The following is a 27,775-nucleotide window of genomic DNA, read 5'->3' as shown; positions in this document are numbered from 1 at the left end:
TCCAAAATCAACTTGAAATTCTCTATCTACTTTACCATCTAACATCATAGGTCACCTCTGGGCCAAGTGCCTGTACCTCCTGATTCAAGGCTCGTACTTAGGTAATGCCTTCAATAAGCAACCTAGTAATTAAAAAATAATAAGTAATCTGGTAATGACTCCATATTTTAGTGAGGTGAAAGAGGGTAAAGGGTCTCCATAAGTATGCGTTTGCAAACATTGTGAATTATCCCATCTAGCATCAAAGTAATGAATGGTAGTAGGCGAAGCCAGAAAGACAGGGTACCAGTTATATATACCTAGTCAACTAAATGACTATGACTATGACTGTGTCACCTATATGAAGATAACAGGTTATGACACCAAACTTATTTATAGTTAACATTCTTATGGTTTCTGCAATGAAGTTTAAAACTCCACAAAAACTGTGAAAAGCAGGCTAAAGGGTCCTCTATGTTGCTATCTTAAACCACAGCCTGTAATAATTAGAAACAAGATTCCCTGCCAATCTGACAAATACTTGATTACTTCAGATTTTTAGTTAAGAGTCGTTTACATTATCTCAAAAATACTTTCTTACAGGATATCCTGGTGTTTCACCAACAGCTTTACATTTGATTAACTTAGATTAAACACAATTTTCTTTTTCATTCTGAGAGTCTTTATCTGATTAGTAGAGAAAGATAGGCTTACTGCAGAAAAATTGCAAAATATAGAGATTAAAATCATCCTCGGTTCAGTCATCCAGAGATAACCATTATTTATACTTTGGTATATTTCTTTTTGATGCTTAATGTTACTAGTGTATTCAAAAACATCACTTTTAATGTTTCAGAGTATTCTCTCAAGCAATAACACATCCATTTTCCCTATCATCGGACATTCAGACAATTTAGAAGAACTGTTTTCTACTGAATGTTTTTAAAGGTGGATTTCTCCTTTATATTAAATATAAACATGTACTGACTTACACCTTGTATGAGATCTACATTTACTTCATTCAGCACTGGAAAATAAGACACTGTAGGCAAAGAAGGCCAGTCAGAAACCCACTGGAGCAGTCTTCCAGGAATGTCAGCTGGTGGGAGTCAAGTCTGGGGTAAGGGGCTGTGTGGAGCCTGGCTGTCCTGAGTGAGGTGGCAGAATTTAGCAGAAGAGCAGGGATCGTGGCGGGTGGGGTACATGTGTGTACACATTGGGGCATGAGTTATAATCTTACAAGTCCAATAGTTCTGAGTCATTATTTTCATAGTGCTCAATAAACAGAGCCTTTATATGAGCCTGAAGTTAATGTGTTCATTTTTTTCTGCATTCAGCAAAACAAAGCCCAATTTTAATTTATTTGAATATTCACTGGTACCTACCTAATTTATGCCAGGCACTGTAGTTGGTAATAAAAAATGAATTAAACCCTGTCCCTCCCTTCAAGTTCATGATTAGCATATAATTTAATTTTAAATCTAAAATTTAAATCTAAATCTAAAATCGAAATTTTAGATTAAATTTTAAATCTAGGGACTTCCCTGGTGGTGCAGTGGTTAAGAATCCGCCTGCCAATGAAGGGGACACGGGTTCAAGCCCTGGTCCGGGAAGATCCCACATGCTGCGTAGCAACTAAGCCCATGTGCCACAACTACTGAGCCTGCGCTCTAGAGCCCGCGAGCCAGAACTACTGAAGCCCGAGTGCCCAGAGCCCATGCTCCGCAACAAGAGAAGCCACTGCAATGAGAAGCCCACGCATCGTAACGAAGAGTAGCCCCCGCTCGCCGCAACCAGAGAAAGCCCACGTGCAGCAACAAAGACCCAAAGCAGCCAAAGATAAATAAATAAATAAATTTATAAAGCAAAAAAAATTTTTAATCTAAGTTTAAATTTTAATCTAAAATTTTTATACTATCTACATCCAAAATAAATAAGGATTAGTAACTGATGACTCATGACCCTAGAACTGCAAGAGATCCTCAGCCATCAAAAATGAAGTAGTATCAGGACTTCCCTGGTGGTCCAGTGGTAAAGAATCCGCGTTCCAATGCAGGGGACGCGGGTTTGATCCCTGGTCGGGGAACTAAGATCCCACATGCTGCGGGGCAACTAATCCCATGCACCACAACTACTGAGCTCGCGCGCCTCAACGAGAGCCCGCGTGCTGCAAACTACAGAGCCCACGCGCCCTGGAGCCCACATGCCACAACTAGAGAGAGAAAACCCGGGTGCCACAACGAAGAGCCCACACCTCAATGAAAGATCCCACACGAAGACCCCACGTGCCGCAACTAAGACCTGACGCAGCCAAAAAAATAAAGAAAAAAAAATGAAGTAGGATCAACTTTCTGAGGCAGGAAAGGAGGTGGTACATATTAGGAAATTTTAACAAAAGTTGAAGCAAAAGATTTTCTATAATAGTTACTGAATGGGTCAATAAGGAAATTCTCTGAACCAAATATCCAACTTCTAAAGTATTGATATTTCAGGTAATCCATTTTATATAAATGGCTTAGGTTATCTGTTCTTAAAAGTATAAAGGTAAAATTCATCCACTCCTATTTCTAAAGTGTTATAGACTCCAAATTAGAGAACTATTTAACAGTTATTTTATACTTATAGCCAGCATATATTTTACATTTCCTCAGACAAGCCCTGAATCAAATATTCTATCCCTTTGCCCCTGTAGTCAGAATCCCAGAAGTGGAATCAAACCACAACTCCCAGACAACACCCTGAAACTGCATACAAATTCTTTGTCAGACCACATATGTGCCAGTCATTATTTCTGCTCATTCCAGCTATTATACTTCCATCCCAGGAATCTGCAGAACTAGCCTTAATACCTTTGCCCAGAAATTGCTCATCTGAAAGGGGAAACTTACTTAGGGAAACAGGTTTCTAAAGGCTATCATATTGCTAGCAAAAATATGATATTTGATATTTTGCAAATTGCAAAAGTATATGAACCATCATTTTCCCTTATGCTAACTATGAAGTTACTAGTAGTTACTACTATGTTACTAAGTTAAAGAATTTGTTCTCAATTTGATATCTAGGGTTTCTTACTGAACTGTTGTGAACTCTGTGAGTTCTGCTTTAATGCTCTGACCACACTACTCATTTAAAAATGGCCAATTAACAGAGAATACCTCATAAAATAATTTCATTTGAGCCCAGAGGAATCCCAGTGACCTACAAGTAAACCTGGAAGTGGTCATTTAGAAGGAATCAGTAAACATTCTCTCTCCCTCAGGAATTCCTGGAGAGCAGGATAAAGATAAGGCTCTTGCAGTTCTGATTTTAGTGACTTCAAGGTGACTTCTGCACCCTCACCATTTTACTGACTCCAGCCTTCCCCAACAACTCAACACATCGTTTTACAAAAGCATTAGGACATCATTTTTCATTCAACAGTACATTTTAAGCACCTAGCACCAGGCACTAGACTATATAGCCCAAGAAAATTAGTGAGTTATAAAATGGACACTTTACAGTTGAGTAGGGATGACAGACATTTATTTAATTATATAGTTATGAAAGAAATAAACAGGGTAAACCGATAATGGAGAGAGGCTTGCAACTTAGGATGCTGAGGGAAGAAGAATCTCCTGGGGAGGCGATGAGAACCTAATATTTGAGAAGGAAAGTTACGCAAAAAGCAGGGAGCAAAAATGTTCTAGGCAGAGGGAAAAATATAAGCAATGGCTCTGAGGCAGGAAACTGTGTTGAGGACATTTTAAAAGGCCAGTGTAGCTGGAATATAGTGAGCAACAGAGGGAAATGTGGCTGGAAAGATTAGCAGGGGGCAGATCATGCAGGGCCTAGGGGAGACATTGAAAAAAGTTAAACAAGGTAGTAATGTAACAACACTTGCGTTTTTTGAAGATTACTCTGCTAGATTGGTAGAGGGGCAAGAATAGAGGCAGGAACACAAATAAGGAAGCCATTACAGACATCTAAATAAGAGATGTGGAAGTTCAGGCACTGGGAATCAAGAACCTTTTAAATGACATCTCAGATTAAAAGATGAACACAAGTTAACCAAAGGGGGAAGGGCACTGCAGGCCACTGAAAAACATGTATTGTACCGTGGCATTAGGTCCCAAGACCTATTCTGACACTGTGAACAGTCTGGTATGGCAAAAGCAAAGGGTATGTGATAGGAGCGAAGGCAAGAAGACCAACTGTTAGAAAACTATTGCAATAATCCAAGCAAGAAAGTATAGCATCCTGAACTAAATCAGCGGCAGTGGAGAGGAAGCAGCAGGACTGCATCCATGTGGTATTGAAAGTGGTAGGAGAGAGTGGCTGGATTTGAAGAGGAAGAGGGGAGGGGAGAGGAGGGAAGAGGAGCTTGGAATAACAAGGTTTATGGCTTTGAGTAGGTAGATTATGGTGCTATTTGCTAAAATAGGGAGAACCAGGGGTATGGGAAGGACGAGTCCAGGTTTGTACACGCTGCGATATGGGAAGAGCCACATAATAGACAGTTGGATACGTGGCAGTCTCCAACTTAGAAAGAGGCTGAGGCTAGACATGTACATTTAGAAACCACAGGTGAACAAGTGGTGGATAAAGCCATGAGAAAGACTGATTGCTCAGGGAAGTACAAAATGAGAAGAGCTTAGTCCAGAACCCTGGGATGCACTAACCCTAATGGGGCAAGAGTTAGAGCAGGGTTTCTCAACAACAGCACTGATATTTTAAGCTGGGTAATTCTGTTGTGAGGCACTTTCTGGCATATTGTAAGATGTTTAGCAACACCCCTGGACTCTACCCACTAGATGCCAATAGGACCTACCCAGTTGGGACAATCAAATATGGCTCCAGACACTGCCAAAAGTCCCCCAGAGTGGGGGGAAGCACCGCCAGCTGAGAACTACTGAGTTAGGGTAAAAGGACTCACCAGGACACTGACAAAAGGACACTGACAAGAGGTTCTGAATGAGCTCCCTCCAACTTGCCTTGGAAGTACAAAAGAAATGCAGGTGACATTCTACTACATCCAACCCACAAAGCATTGGAATACTTTTAGGTACTAGATTGGATCAAATCCATTGCTGGAAATCCCATTTCTGTATGAGGCTACAGTGGGGAAAAATACTCTTTTGTAAAAGATTTTTTATTCACAAATTACACAAAAAATTGTGACCCTGCCCCCCAGTATAGGATGAGGTATCACCATCCTGCTTCAGTAAGCCCCAGCACTTCTCCATCACGAGAATAATATGTGATATTTTCCAAGAGTTTATGATGTGTAGGCCCTCTCGCCTAATCTCTGTTCAACCCTTATAAGGGGTAGGAACTGCTATTAGTCGAGGAGGCTGATGCAGGGGGGTTAAGTTACATGCCCAATGTCACATTAAGTGACCTGAGATTAGAACTCAACTTCCAAAGTCCATGCTCTAAGGCTAAACCACTTAGCCACTATTCCAGATGGCCTCCATTAGGCTACAAGCTTTGTGAGGAAGGGGCTGGTCGGTCTTTTTCACCATTGTATCCCTAGCATTTGGCTCATGCTTAGCAACAGGAGCTCAAATAGTTACTGTGAATGAGTCTCAGTTCAGACTTAACTCTAACTCATTCCCAGATCTGCATTGAGAGCTCACAGACAGCAAGTTAGGTTACCAAGAGGAAGAAAATGCCTTCCATTCTGACAGGAAATAAGCAGCCAGTGTCTGACACTGCATTTCTAGAATTAACTTTTGAGAGTTTTTCCCCCCAGGAATGGAGCCTCTACCATCAACCCTGCTTCAGTTCCATTAAAGCAAAGTTACTCTCCTTATTGCCTCCTTATTCAACATACGCCATAACTGGCATATAACTATTGAGGCCTCAAGGAGATGGAGGAGGAGTGGAAACAGAAATTAAGTATGGAATATTTTTGCAAAATTGACAGTTGTAAATAATTTCTGACAGGATCATAAATGGTACTCAGGGCAGCGTTTTCCAAACATCAGATAAGCTTTTTAATAAAAATGTAATATTCTCTACTCTCTATGAATAGGTGCCACCTACCAGGTATTCCTGCCTCAGCATATTTTTCATCACCAGGCAGTCTTGGTACCTTTTTGATAAAAGGACTATATATCCAGAAATTTCTGCACAGATGAAGCAGCCATCATTCCGAGATAAAATATTTTGTCATCCCTGCCTGGAATAGCCAGGAGGGGTGGCCTGGAGGATATGGAACTCAGGAAATACAAGTAACCTCTAAAGAGGGAATACGCTGTGGAGTTCTGCAAAGAATGGAAGGAAACCCATGAGTGGACTTTAATCTGCTCTATGTACACATAGATGTACATCTTCAACGTATTTCTTGGAAGCCATGGAAGCTATAAAGCTCTTTGAGAGAAAGTTCCCCACTCTGCATGGAAGCCACTTCAATGAAAGCATTCATGTAAAACTCATACTTTCCAGACCTCATACCCTCCCTAACCTAGCTTCATCCATAATGCTCTCATTCCCATCAAAGCCTCTAGGGAAAGCTTGATTCAGCCCGTTTTCAACGTAAGTAATAGGGAGAAGAATGTGTTTTCTGTTCCAGAGCACTGTCCCCTCCAGGGTGGCTCAGTTGTTCACAACTACCATTTAGCAACTCGGGGTATTTCCGCTAGCTGGTCTTGTCTCTAGTTTGCTATACTGACTTCTACCCAAACATTAAAACTTTCTTTTAAAAAAATCAGTAACTCACTTTTGCTGTTCTTTCAGCTCCTTTGAAGATTATGAAACAGAGGAACCTGCCTCTCCCTCTGAAATTGGAAACAAAGGCAATAAAATAGTGACCTCAAGCCTTTCAGAGAAATGTGGAAAGCTTCAGTCAGTGGATGAAGAATAGCTGCCAATGTCTACATGAAAGGGAGATATGTATTTTAAATGTTTTTTTCTTGTGAAGAGATGCTGTAGTTTGCATATTGCTTTTTAAAGGCTTTGATTTCTGCAAGTGCGTTATCTGCAGCACTAGGAATTTTTTAATGTTTTTGAGCAATAGCTCTGGATACACATACCCAGTTTGGGAGACTCCTCCAATTTGCCTCAAACCTCTTACAGAGCTTTTCCTCAGAAGCAAGTAAGATATACATCACCTTCCAACGTCTGTGAATCAGCACTCTTCACCCCTGAATGTACCAAGGATCTCTTGGGGACAGTGCCAAGCACAGTTCTCTGCACAAAAGCAGGAGTTGCCTCTGTTGTCCAGCATCCCTGAGGCCCATCAGGGCTCCTATGGAGCCCAGAAGAAACCTTCACTTGCAGAAAACTTGAGTCAAAAAATTCTGGAACTTGAAAAAGCAGTCAGGGCCTCCAGAACTGAATTAGCCCTGGTAATAAAAGCACTGCCAAAACATCTCAGAGACTTCTTTTAATTGTATGTGTACTGGAGTTCAAAGATCTTGAACTTAGTTTAATCTAATTTCACAATGACCTGCCAAACTGCTAGTCACTTTACATCCTCAGGTATTGTAACCACTGGGCCTTCCAACCTTGCTGGCAAGCTCTAAATAATCCCTCCCCATCCTGACTGTGGATCTTATGTAAAATCTGAAGAAAAACTTGTTAACTGAAGTACAGAATATGACTCATACTTGGAGGGGGGGGGAAGTTTCCTTTTAACTCATCTAACATTTGTAGAGAATTATTGAGTGATTAATCTAAAAATTAGTTGATGTCCCATCTATACTTCATATCAGAAGACCTACTTGAAGACTTAAATAATTATATATGAAAATTCTTACTAGACATATTCATCACTAAATATTAGACTAGGCCAACAGTAAAGGCCTCAATCTAAACATTATTCCTTAACTTCATGTTGAAAAGAAACTATTTCAAATATTGCATCCACTTCAGTATTTATCACAGAAATGGAAAACAGTGATGCCACCCATAAAGGAAAGCAACTTCATGTTTACTATAGTGGTAGATGTGGTCATCACAGAATACATCTTTCAGCAAGCCACAATGCAGCCAAGCCCCGCAATACTGTTGAAGATAAAATTGAAAATAAACTATTAAAAAGGATGGAAATTTCTGACACTATAAAAGAAACCCCCAAGAAACTTTTTAATATCCACTTCTGTCAAAGTCATCAAGTTTTCCCCTGGATTTTTTGTTTTAACCTCAAGTCCTAAATGTCAGAATAGCTTCCTTTCCACCCCACAATGTCACACATTGCTGGTGTGACAGCCAGACTTTGAAATAATCAAACCTTGGGCTGTGGTAGGCAAAAAGTGGAGAAAAGGAAAATTTAGGAAATGCACCATCAACTAGTACAGTTATTAATAGAGTTAGCAATCCTTCCTGTCAGTATCCTCCCAGTTTCCTGTTATTTTACCTTCATGATCAGAACTGACCTTCCATTTAACTATTACAGAAAGTGATAAGTATTAAAACTTAGTTTCTAACAGTTCACAAAGAAGAAATAAAAGCTTAAAAGTGACTAAATTTTTAGGAAACACTACATACAATAATCTAAACACACTGGTAAATTACTAGGATTAAAAGTGTTTATGTGGTACATGAAATTTACCATCTATACCATCCAACCTTTACCAGGGAACAAAAGCAGCTTTTTTTAATTTTCAGATAAAAATACTAAAAAGGTAAATTTTTTTAGAAGCCAGATATGGTTTAAAGATTTTATTAGCCATAATGATCTAAACTATTACTAAGACTCAGCAAAAATTCAGTTTTCCAATATACATTTGATTTTGGTTTTTTTTTACTACATGGCTGTACTTGACCTTGTTTCTACTTACTGAAGTCCTCTTGCTTTCACTTTAGTCAATAATTGGTTTCAAAAGTCTACAGTTACTATAAAAGTACAGCTAACAATATCATTCCACTTAAGATAGTGCTTTTTAATTTAGGTTACCCAAAGTATCACATTTTCAGACATAAGAATGTGTTTCACTGTACTCCCTTCTTAGTATTGAATGTAAGAAATGTGAATTCTGAGGAACTAAGATAGTATGTATTTGACTTTCTGGTAAAGATCATGCAGAATATAATCATTACTGCCCAACTGGAAATTTCAAGTTATTACAATATCCAAGACTCTTGATAAAAGTTAAATTGAGGGTATGATCTTAATGCTAGTCAATGAAAAATGAGTTTCATAGCATAACATTAATTGCCAAGGTAATCAAACTAATGAAATTCTGTATATTTTCCCTGCATCTTATCTGTGTCATTGTGTACTGTTCAAAGTGTTTATAAAACTCTAGACTGATCAAATGAGAGAAGTCATTTGCTCAACTTTTGGAAATGTTACGGTGTGTTTGGGTGGAGAAGCCTGCATGATTTAACTTTTGTTTTTGTTTTTCCCTTTTTGCAAAACTAAATAAAGTTGTCAAATATGAACTAAGATAATCACTGCACACTTTTGGTTTTAATCACACTTGCAATTCATTTTTATGTTTGAAAGAGTAGCATTATAAACAAACTTGAGTTTCAAAGAGAATAACTCTTTGAACCCCTGGGAAAACTTTATAAAGAAAGATCTGGAAGGATAACACCGCATAATGAAAAGTGATTTCCTCTGGGGATAGGAATTTGGGTTTGGAAGTGAGAAGTTCACAGGGATCAAAGGAGACTTTAGCCTTATATATAGTATATTCTTTTAAAAGAATGTGTAATTGTTATTTGGATACCTAAAACTTAATTTTTTAAAAATGAGGGGGAAAAATTAAAATACCATCCACACATTAGGTTCCCATTCTATACTTTGAACTTAGTATTTTTCTAAAGCATTTTATATTTGTTGCCTATGATATGGGAAAAGAAATTTTACTTTTCATCGGTTGTTAAACTTTTACTTTTCTTCAGCAAGGTCACCAACGAGTTATTTTAAGAAAACTAAGAACACAGTGAAGGAATTCTTTATCCTAAGAACTGTATTACACCTCTGCTTAGAGATGTAGACCTATGGAAACTAATCAAAAAGATTAGCTCTAAAACTGTCAGCTCTAAAACTTCTGTCACCTAAGGTGAAAGAAAGATCACTGGATCATTTATGGTAATTACAAGGACTCAAAAGAACAAGCGAAGATGAGTCATATTAAATGCTGTTATTGTTTTGGTGGTTTCAAATCCTGTTGAAGTAAATCCAGTTACTTCAGTAATAATTTCTCAATCATCCCTTGTTAGCCATTGGTCAGCATTCCTAAAATAACTCACGGTATAAAGAAAAACAACGTAAAAATCAAGGCACTGTAATTAATACTCTTCCCCAAATGCATATAATACAGGCCATTCAGAGCGTGCTATCCCAAACTCCTCAGTATTCTACAACATAGAATTAGAAAACTAACATTTATTGATAGATTTAAGGTGTAATACAGGTTTCCAAAAGTGTGGCAGTGAGAGTACCAGCATAAAAAAGAGAAACTTGTGCTAAAAACAACCTGAATTCATCATTGGCAATATTACATAACAATCAAGGCCCTCACATACTAATGATTTTCAATTTGTCTATATTGCCAACCTCCCATGCATCAAAAAACACAAAACTAAGATTATCAAACTTGGGAAGCAATAAAGTACTCAAGGAATTTTAAAATCATAATATTAGGAAAGTTTGGGAGATTTGCAAAATTTATCCTAATCATCCATGTGTACAATCTCATTTCTAGTCATTTTTGCAGTGATCATTAGTGAATAAAGAACAGATTTACAAGTTTATATAGCAGGGCATCTGCGTCCAACACAAAATTGTTACAAACTTTAGGCAAATACATGTTTCATAAGACACTGCTAACACTTAGAGGAATTAAATAAAATTCCGAAACTTGGAAAGCAAATAAAGACAAGACAACTAAGAAGCATTTTCCACCATTTACTCTTGTTATCAAAAATAGTTCAACTCTTCTCGCAAAACAAAAACAAAATAGTACATACTGGACACATACATCACATTTTTCTTCCTATGGCTTTAGCCCACCCCCACCCCACCAAAAGAGACAAAAAAAAAAAAAAAAAAAAAAAAAAAAGCCCAACAACAACAACAAAAACAACTCTACCTGACCACATTCACAGAAAATGACACCAGGATACACTACAAAACAGAAGGTGTCATCTGCTCTGTGTCCAAAGGTTTCTTCTCCATGTCTTGTACTAGGTGAGTAACCATCATTGAACATGCTGTGTGCCAAATCAAAACATAACTTCAACACATGTCAGATCTCAGGAGAGATGGTGAACGTAGTAGAAACTGAAAATTTTCCAGCAGTATTTTTCTTTAAATAAGCACTGTCAAAGCAGCAACTCTTCTTTTAAATCATAAGGTCATTTCTTTACAACCTAGTCAGTCCTTGTTTTATCTGGGCTGTGCTCTTTCAAGCAACTGACTAGATTTCCCTTCAACAGAATGTTGTGACTCACTTATCTCCCCCATAAAAATTACAGGGAAGAGGTGCATTAAAACTGAAACATAGTTTGTGCTTTACATGCAAAAGAGTATTCTAAAGAATATCCTCCTAGCTTCAAACCCACCTAAATGCACAGGCTTCATAAAAAGGCATTTTTATTAGGCCTCTATAAAGAAGTCTCCACAACGAATAGCACCCTAAAAAAAAAAAAAAAAGAAAATAAAGAAAAACAGCATATTCAAAATAAAGTCTGTGGCAAACAGAGGAAACGAAAATCACTTTGAAGTGGCCAATGGCAATAGGTATAATGCATAAATCTGAGTAACTTTTGGAGCATTATTCCAAAATTATTTTAAATAAATCCCAATTTCTAAATAAAACATTTAAATATTTTTTTAAAAAATTCTGTCACATACCATAGTCTAAATTCAATTACCTTCAGAATAGAACTGTTCTTCTCCACTTCATTTATCTGATTAGAACATTGCTCAAAGTGAAGGAAGGATTTGGTTTTTTCCCTAGAAATGAGTCAGACTTAACTAAAAAAGGGGAACAACTCAGAAGAGTTTTGTGGCATAAACAGCTAAACATCTGCAGTCTGACAGAATTTCAGTTTGTTCACTTTTAAAAGACAGATTTCTTCAACATTCTAATGAGGGGCAAATTTTCTTTCATAATACTGCTGATTTAAGAACTGCTACATACACCAGTAGCCAATTTTCATGATCAGAAATGGTATTATGTCAGCACAAAGGTTGAGCTGGACACATCAGCTTTTCAACAGGAGAAACATCAATGGCATCTGAAGGTAGCACTGAGTCTCCTGAACAAACTAATGGCTACTTTTTCACAAAATATGAGCACAATCTTTATGGACTGACTAGATACCACTTCCTTACATTTAATCATAAACTTTGATTATGCACAAAGCATGACCATAAACAGTGAGGTTAATGTTATTTTCCTTGCCAAAGTTCATTTTGTATAAATCAGTTGCATCAGCATTTGTTCTCAAACTATGAGGTTCTGTAAGAACTAAGGACATATAGTTGTAGGGTTACTCCTCCATTAACTGCAAACTATTTCCCCGACACTAACACATATAACTTAGCAATGAAAACACTTGATACAAGTGATCTATATGCAGGAGCTCCGGCAAGTTAAACCAACAAAACCATAGCTGCCGTAAAACTGTAGCTATTTCCCTACCAGAGGTAGGTTTAAAGACCCACTGATTTAACAGTCGAATCTCATGTCTATAGCTTCATCCAAACTTTTATCATCATGTGTACTGGCAGCTAAAAACGTTGTTACTGGGGACCCTGTGACATTAATTACACTGGTGCTGGTACTAGCATTGCGCACAGCAATGCTAGTCACGTTAATGCCCAAAGTGAGCCTGGTCTGCTCCAAGGCCTTTTCTGGCACAGCAAATGCCTCCAGCTTCTTCTCCCCATTGGCCATATAGGAGTTTTGGCAGCCACGACATATACAATCTAAGCAGGCTTTGCGGTTAGAGTAGCAAGGGCAGCGTTGGCCGCGGCATGTAAGAACACTTGGATTTTGAGTAGCACGCCCACATTTACACCCTTTCTTTTCCTGGGGTTTTTTATACACAGTCTTGGTAGGACTTCCTGGCATAAAATGATGACTAGGAATCTTTTCCTTTACTGTTTTGTCTTTTTTAAGAATACCTGGCTTGGTTTTAGAGTGAGATTTCTTGGATCCATGTTCATGACTCTTTTTCATGCTTTTAGCAGATAAAAGTACAGTTTTGCTGATTTTGGGTGTTGTGCCTCCATTGGGAACAGTTGCTATAGGTTGAAGAGAAATTTTGCTCTCCCGTTTCACTGTCACAGGAGCAGATGCCCCCAATGTTGGGCCTCGGATAATGGTAGAAATTGGAAGTGGCTGAACTTTCTCACTGTCGCTTTCTGATCTGGATCGTTTTCTATTCAATTTTGCTACCTTCGGAGTTGCTGCTGTACATGATAACCCATGAAGTGCAGGACTGGTGGACATAAAAACATTATGGCTAAGAGACTGGGAAGAAAGCTGCAGAAAAGGTCCATTGGATACAGTGGCTTCCAAGTTGGGCTGCAAATTAGGGCAACAGACTTCTGTGTTCGAAACAGTTTCTAAGCTGCGGAGTACTTCCTCAACACTCAGTAACAGAGAGTCACCAGGTTTTATATCTTCACTGAAACTGCAAATATCAATGCCTGTGGAGCATAAGTCAGTGGCTACCGTGTCACAGACAGGTGGCAAACTGTCAGACAGATCCTCAGTTTTTATGTCAACAGTGTTACATACATCAATTGTATTTGAATGTTCAGGTGAAGGAATATTTATACCAAATCTATCTATTGAAAGCCCATTATAAGTAGGCAAACCATTGATAACAGAACTGCCAATAGCAATGCTGAGGGTGCTTTCAGATACTGGAGATAAACTAGCTTGAGGATCAGTTGTGGGTTCTGAGGTCGAAGGTAAAGGGGAATGTGTCAAACACAAAGTAAAGGATGAATCTGAGGGTTTTTCCGTCTCCTCACAAAACAATGATCCATCATTAAGCAAAGCCAAAATATCAGAAGAACAGTCGACTGCTTCTATTATATCCCGTGCCAATGTAGTCTGTGTTATATATTCACATAGTTTTTTGTAGCAGTTCACTAGGATGCTTAACTGCTTGTTTTCCTCAAACTGCTCATAGTCTTTGCACCAGCTACATGAAGGTTTCATCATCATTTTCTTGCCTTTACAACTTTTGCAGACATAGTGTTGGCAGGTGGAGTTGGTGGGTGCAATAGGATCTTGTAGCAAATGTCCTAAGAGGGAAAAAGGAGGAAAGCAAAGATTTTAGTAAGATAAATTTATAATTTCATATACTGAAGTTGAGATTATAAGTAATCTATTAAAGTTAAGATGGATTAAACTCACCAGACCAGATAACAAAACATGTATCTTACAGGAAACAGAAAAATACTCAATAGCTCACTTCACTTCCATGCCATATTCCCCATTCCTTTATCTCAAACAGAATCTTCCTCAGTCTGCATTTCTCCCCCAAATCAGTATGTTCTGGTCCACTTTCTTATTCTCTTCTCCAAAGGCTACAAAGAGGTGGTGATGATCAGTCACTAAAAGCACAAACTAGGCTTAAAACCCTTGGGACCTCAACCTAACGCAACTGTTGGTAATGCCACAACATACTGAGCACAGTCATACTGTTTATTTTGTGTTAGACATGGGAAAAAGATAAGAGCAAGAGAGAGTTAGTCCCTGCCCCCATTAAACATCGTTTGAGGGCATCAGTCATTCAGTACAAAGGCATCTTCACAGAAAAAAAGTACAATTTCAAACCATTTCATTGTATATACCAATCACAAACTAAGAGAAGACCAAAATATAGTTATGATGGAAAAGAACTATATTCATTTATTTAAAAAGGAAATATTACTAAATTATTTTATAGAAAATCAAAATACAATGACAATGGGAAAAAAAATGTTTAAATGTAGTTTAAAAAAAAAAAAAACAGGTATAATACTGGGCTCAAATTCTTCTGACAGAATACACAATGACCGTGGTCATGAACCACAAGTACCCAAAGTATAGCAATATAGTATAAAAGTGAAAGTGATCCCCCAACTTGATATAACTCCTAAACTATAAATGGTCTATATATATGAATCAAAAAGGGGAAAACAACTAGCTCCCCAAATAAGCAACTGCTCATTGGTTCCCAATTCAGGACAAATAGTAATTAACTCAAAGCACCACCTGTTTTCTCATATACATTACATAATTTAACCAGAAAGTACTTCTGGTTATAGCTAGTGAAATCAGCAAACCCTCTCCCTTAAAAGCAACTATAAACCTGAAAATTTTTGACAAAGAGAGTCATTTTCACAACCAAAGACATAAAACCATCTGAGAAGCATTTATGTTTGAAAAACTGCTGGATTTCAGGTAAGGACAGTGGGAATCTGTGGTGTTCTGCTCCGGGGCTACCCAGGTTCTCCCCTACCACCCAGCTCTATCAGTGTTACCCTGTGAGAACCGGAAGCTGCTGTGATGGAAGGGGACTCATTCCACTTAGTACAGAAGACAATGCATAAACATAGAGGCATTATCACTGGAAGTGACTTGTCAGAAGCTGGCCAGTTGGGGAGGACAAACGGCTCAGCTCTTACTAGCCTGAGGTTACACAGTAGCTCAGGTTAGACAGAGAGGCCTCACACAAGATGGCAATTTTCCCCTAAGTTGATCTATAAATTCAATATAATCCCTTTGAGAATCCCAGGTGGCTTTTTCTTTTTTAAGAAATTAACAGAATGATTCGAAAATTCATATGGAATCACAGAGGACCTGGGACAGCCAAAACAATTTTGAAAAAGAACAAAAAAGTTGGAGGACTTACACTACTAACTTTACAATCTTCCATAACCACAGTAATCAAGACAGTATGGTAATGGCAAAAGGATAGGTACATAAATCAATGGAACAGAATAGAGTCCAGAAAGAAATTTACATTTATGGTCAACTGATCTATTTGACAAGATTGTCCAAATAATTCAATAGGGGAAAAGAGAGTATTTTCAACACTGTGAGACACTTTGATATCCCAATGCCAAAAAATAAACATATACAATATACACAAATATTAACTCTAAGTAGATCATACACACATAAATCTAAGAGCTAAAATTCAGAAGCAAAGCAAAATGCAGGAAAAAACCATGACTTTGGGTTGGGCAGTATTAGATGCGTCATCAAATGCACAAAAGGGGAAGAAAATTGTAAAATGGATATTCACAAAATAAAAAACTTGTGCTTCAAAAGTCACCATTAAGAAAATGAGAAGATAATCCATAGACGGAGAAAAAATATTTGCAAACTGTATATCTGATAAAGGGCTTACAACATGATACATTAAAAACACTTTATGCAAATCAATAAAAAAACTCAATTTAAAAATTGAACAAAGGATTTGAACATTCCACCAAAGAAAATATATAATAAGCACATGAAAATATGCCAGTATAATTAGTTATTAAGAAAAGTGAAACTATGGCATACTGCTACACACCTACTAGTATGGATAAACTCAAAATGAGGGATAATACCAAGAGTTGGCAAAAATGTGGAGAAATCAGAACCCTTCTATATTACTGGTGAGAATGTAAAATGGAAAATCACACTGGGAAACAGTTTGGTAGTTTCTTTAAAAGTTAAACAGGGCTTCCCTGGTGGCGCAGTGGTTAAGAATCCGCCTACCAATGCAGGGGACACTGGTTCGAGCCCTGCTCCGGGAAGATCCTACATGCCGCAGAGCAACTAAGCCTGTGAGCCACAACTACTGAGCCCGGGTGCCACAACTACTGAAGCCTGCGTGCCTAGAGCCCATGCTCCACAACAAGAGAAGCCACCGCAATGAGAAGCCCGTGCATCACAACGAAGAGTAGCCCTCGCTCGCCACAACCAGAGAAAGCCCACGCACAGCAACAAAGACCCAATGCAGCCAAAAATAAATAAATAAAATAAATTTATTTTTTAAAAAAGTTAAACATACATTTACCATACAAACCAGCAACTCTACTCCTAGGAGCCTAGTCAAAGACAAATGAAAATATACATCCATATAAAGAGATGTTTGTGAATATGCATAGCAGCATTATTCATAATAGACAAAAACAAATGTAGTATATTCATACAAAAGAATACTGCTCAGCAATTAAAAGAACTATTGGTACATGCCAAATCATGATGAAGTGCAGAAACACTGTTAAGTGAAAAGCCAGATGCAAAAGAGTACATTATTGTATTATCCCATTTATATAAAATGTCTAAAAATGACAGAAAAGCAGAAATAGTGATTGCCTAAGTCTGGGGGCAGGAGCAGGGGTTAATTGTAAATGGGCACAATGGAACTTTTGGGGGTGATTAAAATGTTCTAACATCATATCGTGGTGATGCTTGTACAACTCTAAAAAAAAATAAATAAAAACGCCTTAAGACAAGGCCCCAGTAGTTACAGAGTCCAACCTTCTTTCTACCCAATACAGGAATCCCTTAAACTACCCTTGACTTAATCTAAGGAAGGCTGTAGGGGATATTAATACATACAGAGAGATGTGTACACGCTTAAAAGGATAAACCGTAAGGTTAAAAAGAAATACATTATCTACTGGGAAGGAGAGACTGAACAAAGTGAAAAAGGACAGCACTACACTATTCTGGGTTTAATGTGTTTGATAGCTTTTAACTTTTAAACCATGTAAATATTTTACATAATTATATAACAAAACCAAAAAATTTAAAGGAAATTCCTAAAAGTCAAAAGTAAAATGTACCAAAACTGTAATTTCTTATCAAATTGATGGTATAACTATTCAGTTAACTACTTCAAATGACTTTAAAACAGAAAATTGACTCTAACCTTACATCCTTGTTTTGTTTTCAGAAATTACATTTTTTGGTGGTAGTGTTGATAGTTATTATAAAGTGTTAGTGTCTAATTGTAGGATAAAGTAAATGCTGATGTCCTTGAGAATCTAGATCTTTTTTTTTAGTAGGAGGAAGGAAGTCATAAGATGTGAAAAGTAAAAAATCCTGTAGTCCTGAATTTCAATTAGATTTATCAGTATGAACTCATGTTTTCATCTTAAAAGTACGTATTTCCTAGCACTCACTATACACTGAAAAGGCGTGAAAACAGGGAGCAACCCCAGTGGCAATGAACTCAGATAACCATGTTGAAAAACAATTTCTTGTTCAAACGAATCAGAGCTTCTTGGACAAATGGCTGATTCTAGATCTGTGGCATAAGTTAGACGAGATGAGTTTTGATTACCTTCTTATGCCGGAAAGCAAGGAAACTATCAAAGATCCGGATAACATTAAAGGGACTAAGGAGCAAACCTAAGAGGTTTCCAGTGACCAAAGATGAGAAAATCTGAGCATGCATAAATGCAATGGAATATAAAGCATATCTAAAATGTTCAAATCTCTAGAGTTCATTTTAAAAAAGGGAAAAAAATCAGATGCTAGTGAACCAGCTCATTAGTTTGAAAACTGGTAAATAAAGAGCAAGAAGCAAGTATTTATTCTGATTTACCTTACCTATATATAAGCTAAACCACCAAATAACCAAATCACAGATGAGAAGTTTCTCTTTATGGGAATAATGTAACTAATAAATGAAGAATGACATAATTTGAATGTCATCATTTTATAAGCCCTAATGATTTGCAAACTCTACAAGCTAAGTGATAAGTAAGGATTACCTCTTCTGGCCTTCATTCCATCACTGATTTTCTTTTCACCATTCATGTCAATCAAAACCTCCTGGGGTACCAAACACCTTTAAAGGACTTACACCCTCCACATCTTTGTATTCTTCTATGAGATTTTAGGAGACTATGCCTAATACTAAGAACTGAAAATAGGCTAGAAAACACAAAAACTATCACTTATTGATTCATAATTCCACCACCACTGAGTTCCTAACTACTTCCACTATGTGGCCTCATATTACCTACTGGATTGCCCAACCATTCCTCAACACAAATATTTGAAATTTTAATCTATCATTAAAGATGCCTATAGGCAAACTTGTTTTATGCACTCAGCTAAGTATCCTAACCTTCAAAAGCTTCCCAGAGGGTTCTCTTTACACCTCACAACAAAGGCAGCTCCAGTGATACAGGAACAAAGAAAAAGTTCAGGGGCTTCTTAGAGCTGGGATAAGTGTTAGCCATATACTTACTACATGTCCCTAAGGAAACTCCTCCCTGTAAATTAAGAAATGTCAGATAACACTTTTAAAATTGTAAATATACATCTTATACTAGAAAGTAAAATGGACGGGCAATCTTAGTCAAGCAGAAGTGCATCACTTACTGGCAGACTGTACTATAAAAACTGGGTAGTATTTGGGGAAAAGTTTAACTTGCTTTAGCTTACATCATGTTCCCTATAGTTTCACACTCAAGTACAAAAAGACTTGCTCAAAACACATATTCAGAGCTTAAAAATTTATAGTTCATGACAAAAAGTTTTCTCATTGCCCTGCCTTGAATCCTTAATCTGCAATATATTACAGGAATTATCTTCCTTTACATAATATTAATACAAGTTGTCTTATAACTAAATGAATTTGATATTATGTGCCCTGTTTAAATAATACTAAATGGTGCTATACTGACCCTAAAAATACTAAAGACTAAATTTCATTTTTACTCTTCACTTTAATAGAAGTTACTAATTCCTTTTTTATTCTCTCTCTCCTTCACTTTTCTCATCCCCAAATCACCCAATTATAACTTGAGACTAAAATTTCTTTTTAGATGACCACAGCAGTCATTCTGGGAATTTCTGGGAATACATAACTATTGGCAAGGAATTTGCTAAGATATTTAATATCAGATTTTTTTAATGCTCTTAACTTGGTGAAACTTTTTATTATAGTAGTTTCACGAAGTCAGAAAGTAGTATAATTAATCTTCATAAACCTACGTATACCAGATTCAATAATTATCTAGATTATGCCACATTTGCTTCATCTACCCATCTTTTGTTCTTAAGTATTTCAAAGCAAATCCCAGCAAACCTCTAAATACATCAGTATATATCACTACAAAGTACATTTTCTTATGTAATCGCAATGCCATTATCACACCTAACAAAATCAATTATTTAAATAAATTTTAAACCAAATTTAGGTTTAACTTAAGGGAAAAAAATCTTAAAGCCCTAGAAAAGGGCTTTAATTCTGGCATCAAAAAAAAAAACATTTCAAAAGTTATATTCTTCTCAGTAAACGTACTTTTTAGCCATAAAACGTTCCTTCTATTAAACAGATTTAACATAGATCAAATCACTACTTTACAGTATTAAAATACCAAAGGTAGCACTTGGACTGGTTGCCACGCACTTTATCCTTACCCCTGAGAAGAATCACTGACAGCATCAAGAATTTCAAAGCAGCCTAAGTTTGAGAGACCCACAGCACCAAGATAAATAAGCAAACTATAAGTAGGTCTCAAATCAGCTTGCCCCTTTCTCCATACAAGGGATAGGTACAACTCCTTAGTATAAGCAAACAAAAAGATATGATTAGTCTTGGCAAACTCTTCTAAATACATAACTGATTCCAACTTCGAACAAAGCCACTGGTAATTCATTCACTTCAGAATACCACTGGTAAAAGTGGACCATACTATAAATGTTATGCTGTGACATGCAGACTACCAAGTAAATTATGCCTTAACTGCTTCTGAAACAAGATCTTTTATTCTCCTTTTTACAGTGATGGTGTTTAACCCCACTAATATTCTGACCAGATGAATGGGGGAAATTAAGTTTAAGAGGTGCGGAGAGAGGACACAAGAAAAAATAAAACCAATAATGGCTAAAATGTTTAGCAAAACTTAGTGAATGACTAAAAAACGATCTTGTGAACACTGGACCTGGCAATAATAATGATCATAAAATAAAACCTACAAAAGCTACAATAGGTTAAAATCTGACAGGGACAAATTAGATGTGAACAACAACAGAGAGACTACAAAATCAATTCCTCATTCTAAAGCTTACATGGAAAAGAAATGATCCCAATGAAAATAATTTCAGTAAAATGAAAACTGGAAAAAGTGGAAAATGGTTTAAGGAATTAAACTATCTCAATGGCTTAATTTTGTCATTTGACCAAAAAAAGCATTATATAATTCTAACAGGCACAAAAAGAGCATTTATCAGAATCAAAACATTCTGTATTTACCACCACTCCTTGTCCAGAATTCCTTCTCCTGGTAATGCTAGAATTCTATTACAGCAACAAGGAATGCCTAATCAAAAACCTCAGATAATGCAAGTAATTTTATATAAGCCTTATTTGTTGTTGATGAGATGACACTTCAGGATCAGGGAAAATTAGCCAAGTCTCATATAAACAAATCCTGACACCACTATCAGAAAGCAAAAAATGCACACAGGCAGGTCACGGTTAATAATTAAAACCATCATACCATTTCTCCAAGAAGCATTCTTGGAAACTAGAGTATTAAACAGTCAAGGAATTCACAAAAAGAAATAAATCTTATGATACTTAGATATATGGTACATATGGAAAAGTATCTGGAAAGAGGGAAAAAAATCAGTATAGAACTCCACAGCTGTAAAATATGTGGTATCCTACAAAAGAGAGAAAGCAGTTTTCTGCTTTTACTGATAATGTAAGCAACATGAAACAGAAGGGATATCGTAAAAGATACATTTCTACATACTAACTCAATAAAATATGCTTTCCATCACAGCTTAAATTTGCTTTCCAACAAATGGACCCACATCAAAACTGATTAGCAAAATTAAAGGTTACCAGATACTTATATTAAAGCTCTAAGGCAAAAGGAGGAAAAGAATAAAAATGAAAAATTTCAGTTGCTAAAATAGAATAATTATATTCAATGAAATTTTCTTAAAATCATGACTAAAGTAAAGGAACTTTAAAAAAAATAGTACTAACTGGTTATCTTAAAATACTCAAAAAAGTAGAATTCTCAAATAAGAAGTTTTCTAGGTTCACTTATGTTACTGATTCTAAAGCCGATTTCCTCAGCAATCACTACTGAATAAGATAACGTACTTTTCATCAGCCATTCCTTTCCAAAAGGCCTAAATAACTGTATTGACCACCTAAATACAGTCACACAGACAGAAAGAAATACAGAAAAAGAAGAGGGAGGGGAAAAAAAAGCTTTATTAGCAGCAAAAAGAATTTTGTTGCCAGCCAAATCACATTGCTGTGAAACTCCTGAATCCAAGAGAGGACAGTAACTTAAGCAATGACAAAACATTTCACTGAATGATGACAAGTGGCACACTTGGTCTAGGAAAGGCACTCTCAAATGTTGCAGACATAAAAACTTCAAATATTTTGTTCAGAAACGCAGTCTTGGATTCTTCTGCTACGCAAATCTCTCCTGTACCATAAGGGCAAGACTTTTTTTTTATACACTCAATCTGACTCAATTTGTTTCAAATATACATCATATGTTTCCATTTTCTACAGTATGACCAAAAAAGAAAAAAAATCTTTGTCCAGATTTTAAATTTTCTCAAAGTCAATAAAGGGACTTCCCTGGTGGTCCAGTGGTTAAGACTCCACGCTTCCACTGCAGGGAGCATGGGTTCAATTCCTGGTCAGGGAACTAAGATGCCACATGGCAAGGCCAAAAAACAAACAAAAAAATCAATAAAAACGTGTGAGCCTGATCGCAAAGGGGGGCGGGCAGGGGGTGGCCTTTAATTTACAAAAGGTAATAAAAATGAGACTGCAGAAACACTAGTAATGAATGACTGGGGGGGAGAGGTCAATTAAATGCCAAGATCTTTGTTCAGCATGTTTGAGAAGGTTCCTTTTTGTTCCATTCCAAAACATGTTCTTTCTAATAAGAATTTTTTTCTGTATGTTTGGCACTATACAAATTGATCATTTTCTTTCATTATATTATTACGTGAGTCTTTCAACATTTTACCTGAATATTTCTCATAAACATGAAAAACTGGTAGATGTTAAATCCTTTAAAGCAGGGGTTCGCAGCCTGCTAGGAACCTGGCCACACAGCAAGAGGTGATCAGCGAGCGAGCGAAGCTTCATCTGCCACTCCCCATCGCTCCCCATCACTCCCCATCGCTCGCATTACCATCTGAACCATTCCCCCCTGCCCCCAACCGTGGAAAAACTGTCCTCCGTGAAGCTGGTCCCTGGTGCCAAAAGGGTTGGGGACCGCTGCTTTAAATTTTACAAATCTGTTACAAATCAAAGAAGTTTTAAAGTTCATCATTGTTGGAAGTCAGGTTTCCTAGGCAGTGAAATTCTTGGGAGAGAGGTCAGCATGCTGAAAGTTTATCAGGTGAGGAAGGAAGGGGCAGAAGAACAAATTAGGCTGGGATGTATAACAACAAAGGCCTCAGATGACCCCACAGGGAGCTCTGAAGCTGGGACGGCTCTTCAAGGTTGTCCTATGGTGGGACACGGGAGCCAGGTCTTTAATGGACTAGTCTTTGAATGCAGGCTACTCCAAGGAAGGGGATGTGAGCTTGGGTGAGTGGCTCTCTTCAGCCAACAGCAATTCCCAGGGAAGTCTGACAACCCCAGCAACACTCCCAGTAACTAAGAAAATGAAGTCTTTCAGTCCTGAAATGGGGATTTGGGTAGTGTATACATAGCATCCACTACAATTAGTAATTTTAACTGTCCAAATCTGATGAATGTAAGTTAAAAAAAAAAAGTAATAATGATGATGTACCTTTAAAAATAACTAGCCCTCCATTCCCTAAAGCTATAGAGTGACTGAATATCTAAGTTCTTTCTAAGCTCTAAAATTTGATGATGCTAAGATTTTATGGCAAGATCTACAGTGTATCAGAAGTCTTGCATTTGAATACCATTAACTGTTTAGGTGATAGGTATTATCAATATATTAGAGTTCTATCTTGTATATTGAAATTTTCTATAAAAGTTTCAAAATAAAATCCAATGAAAGCTTGCATATTTCCACTTCTCCGTATATTTCCATAATTTCAAACTTACCGACTTAACATTTGGAATGACATATGTGGCCTTTCAGAATCTAGCCCACACCCACCCTCCCCCCAAAATTTTGTAACATTAAGCTTTCTCCACAAACTCCATACTCCATTCTCACCTGGCCATTCCAAAACAAGCAATGCTTGCTTACTCATTCCTCTGTGATTTGCTCTTCCTAGAATGTCCTTCTTCCTTCCTTGCATGGTAAACTATTTACTCTTTTTTTTTTTTTTTTTTTGCTGCATTGGATCTTCGTTGCTGCACATGGAGCTTTAGTTGTGGTGCACGGGGGCTACTCTTCATTGCGGTGTGCAGGCTTCTCACTGCAGTGGCTTCTCTTGTTGCGGAGCACGGGCTCTAGGCTCGCGGGCTTCAGTAGTTGTGGCACGCAGGTTCAGTAGTTGTGGCTCCTGGGCTCTAGAGCACAGGCTCAGTAGTTGTGGTGCACGGGCTTAGTGGCTCTGCTGCATGTGGGATCTTCCCGGACCAGGGCTTGAACCCGTGTCCCCTGCATTGGCAGGCAGATTCTTAACCACTGTGCCACCAGGGAATTCACTAAACTATTTACTCTTTGAGAATTGACTGAAATACGACCTCGGAGAGGAAGCCTTCCTTAATTCCTAGCCCTCAGTTTGTTCAAAAAGCACTATGCACATTCTCCTATTATAGCACTTATCACATCATATTGTCACCATTCACTGGGTCTCACTCAAGACCAGAAACTTAATTATCTCTGTATCTTTAAACCAGTGTTGGCACATAAGCCAGCACCTAATAAATGTACAATGAATGAATCATAAAAAGCACACTAGAGTTGGGAGTGACCTTGGAAATAAACTTGTCCCATGGCCTCATTTTAACCAAGATGGCCTTTCGTAAGATTACATAGCTAGTTACTAGCAATGAGAAATAGAAGCTTAGTCTATTGATTCCCAATCTAGTATTCTACTTAACCAGCAGCATCCCTACTTCCGCTAAGTCCATGGCATCCACTGAGACAATTTTACCTTCTTTTCACTTACCAAAAAGAATGGTCACTGAAATTGGGCCATAACAGAAATCAACATATTAACCACAAGATGCAAAACCTTTTGGGGGAAGGAGACAGAAGAACAGGTACTGGCAGTAACAAATAGTGAGTGGGTCAGGAAGAGTGAAACGAAGGGGAGAATGGATGACCAGTAAGTTCTGTGAGGGTCAGGAAATCTTTACTACATAGAAATTGGAGCTACAAGAGCCTTGCCTGGATTCTCTACACACCAAGCTCAATTTTTAAAGTTAATCTTAAATGTTTTAAGTGAACATATATACTATAAAGCATTGTACTACCTCCTCTGTAAAGACAGCCCAATAAAAAAAACCTCAGCCTGCATATCAGTCTATGAATTTACAGCATGAGAAATCTTAGCTAAAGACTGTATGTATTTATATTTATATATGTATATATATACACACACATATATATGTATATGTGTATATGTATATATATATATTAAATGGGTGTTATATATATAATATTAAGTATAAAATTAGTAAAATAGGTACAGTTGGTTTTCGTAAGTGGTATCACTTTAGAAAGCATTATTAATAGTAGCAGCGTTAAATTGATGCTGATCAACCCCAATATATACATACACCTTATTCTTCCTGTGGTGTGAGAGTAACTATGCTGACTCTGAGTCATATCCATTCAGCTTAGATTCAATCAATCTCCAACAGCATTATCAAGGCACTTATAAAGACTGGGAGAATATACTTCTACTGATGTCAAAAGTCTGACATAGTGGAGGATTACTGGACTGAATGTCAATATTATAACATAGTATGAGTGTGTTTCAGGTTTGGTAATTGCAATCATTGTTGCTTTTGTTGTGGTCATCCATGTACAATGCTTGGTGTCAGTCTATTTATCTCTTGTAAAAATAAAATACAGTGTGTGTGTGTGGAAAAAAAAAAAAAGTCTGACATAGGACCTGAACAATAATCCTTCCATAATCCAATCCACTGATATAAATATCCCCATTCTCCAACTTTTCCAAATGAAGAATTGTTTAGGCTATCTTCATTTAAGAAAATATTCCTCTTTCCTCAATGACTTCAGTGAGTAACTTCTGAGGCCCAGCTATATGCCAAGCACTGTGCACTTAACAAAGGATACTTGGACCTTTTTTACATCACTGAATTACAGCACCAAAATTACACCCCAAAATTAAAGATGTAAAGTATGTCTTGAAACAATAGTAAGAAATCTCCTAGATACATAAACACATGGGAATAATAATCTGGATTCAGCTAAGAACAAAAATGACAATACCATAAAAAGATCTTATGTATCACTTAGCAAATGGGCATAGATGAATTAACTGTTTTAGACAATTTAAACTGTCCTTTTTAAAGCTTGTTTTTAGTTTTACAAAACCTGTGCCCAATATACTTTTTTGCAGACATATGTTGAAGTCTAAACCTCTTAAAAATCTTTTCATTAGGCGAAATTCATGAGTATGAATGCTACTCATTGGGTTTGACATATATACACTAATATGTATAAAATATATAACTAATAAAAAACTGTTATATAAAAAATAAAATTCAAAAAAAAAAAGAATAAACTCAAATCAAAGAGAAATGAATTTGAAATTAGAGAACCCTTTTAAGAAGACAGCACCATTTTCCCCTTGGCAGAGCTTCCTAACCCAGGTCCGTTCTTTTTAAATTTTTGACTAAGCAGCACTCAGAATATGTTCCTTTAAACGTTCACACAATTTATTTTAGTAGTAAACCAAAAAGCAAATACATGCCTCAAAAAATCAACAGGTCCAAACAACAAACTAAAGTTTCAAGGAAATTATTAGTTCTCTAATTAAATATTCAAGCAGCTATGTCCTAAACCACCATTAGCCCCTGATCATCTGGATTCCACAAACCTGTAAACTTTTCTCTTTAAAATGTCTAGCACAAATAATTTCGCAGTATGACAGGAAAATGTGCATTTTAATTTAAAATAAGGGAATATTATGATAGATATGCATTGGTCACTAAAAATGGTGACAGAGAGAGGTATTTTGACCATGTGACCCAGTAATTATTTTAAAGTTCACTGCATCACTTCAAATAACTAAACACTACTATACTGAGAGACCAGTGATAGCTAAACATGTATACCAGGGGAGTGGGCGGTGGAAAAAAAGACAAAATCTGTGTTTCCAGTTTGGGAAAAGGATTACAACCAGTCTGCAGAAAAATGAAAAATGGAAATCGACTGTTAAATATCGCAATTTTAGAAGTATGAATGTTACTCAAGCCAAGCTGTTTATTGAACATATGAATGGTTAAATTTCAGAGTTTCTTTAACTTTTATGTCTTTGGTCAACCTAAAACTATGAAAAATACTTCCTGATACTCTTGGATGTATCAACAGTTTATACAAAGTAAGTAAGCTTCACCAGTCAAGTACTATTATAACTAAAAAACCAAACACTGACCATACATTATTAAATGGATGATATATAAACCACAACACATTCATAAACTCAAGTCATACCTCATTTCACATTCTACTAAGAATTAAAAGAGAATGCCAGACACCATTTATCTTAATAATTATGCAGGCGAGATTTTATAGTGTTTTGTGGTTACAGAGCACTTCTGTAATATTCTGTTATTTTCATATTTTAGCAAAGCCATGACGGTCTCTCATTAAATTATTACCAATACGATAAAACAGGCTAGTCAATTAGGCACAATTAAATCAATTCACAGCTGAACAACAAACGTTAATTGAATACATCAATATGAAGCTAGATCCAAAGTTCCCAAACTGGTGTTCCAC

At 36.9% G+C, this 27,775-nt stretch overlaps 2 protein-coding genes across 5 annotated transcripts in view; one reads left to right on the top strand and one right to left on the bottom strand.

Annotated features, from left to right (window-relative positions):
• Nucleotides 1-7,576, top strand: part of PPP2R3A (protein phosphatase 2 regulatory subunit B''alpha) — a 206,310-nt gene extending 198,734 nt beyond the window's left edge. For all 4 annotated transcript variants that reach the window (XM_082393422.1, XM_082393423.1, XM_082393425.1 and 1 more), the window contains one exon: nucleotides 6,697-7,576. In XM_082393422.1, the coding sequence (XP_082249548.1) occupies nucleotides 6,697-6,823 (127 nt within the window). In that variant the 3' untranslated portion in view covers nucleotides 6,824-7,576. The remainder of the gene's footprint in view (nucleotides 1-6,696) is intronic.
• Nucleotides 7,577-10,806: 3,230 nt separating this feature from the next.
• The window catches only part of MSL2 (MSL complex subunit 2), a gene marked incomplete at its 5' end in the record, with an annotated part of 29,175 nt that continues 12,206 nt past the window's right edge, over nucleotides 10,807-27,775 (bottom strand). Inside the window, one exon of the mRNA XM_082393458.1 lies at nucleotides 10,807-14,179. Coding sequence (XP_082249584.1) covers nucleotides 12,588-14,179 — 1,592 coding nt within the window. The 3' untranslated portion in view covers nucleotides 10,807-12,587. The remainder of the gene's footprint in view (nucleotides 14,180-27,775) is intronic.

The sequence above is a fragment of the Balaenoptera borealis genome (genome assembly GCF_965194805.1).
Source record: "Balaenoptera borealis genome assembly, chromosome: 5".
Classification (NCBI taxonomy): Eukaryota; Metazoa; Chordata; class Mammalia; order Artiodactyla; family Balaenopteridae; genus Balaenoptera; species Balaenoptera borealis.
The sequence above is the reverse complement of the archived record's forward strand: the minus strand, read 5'-3'. Positions and strand labels throughout refer to the sequence as shown.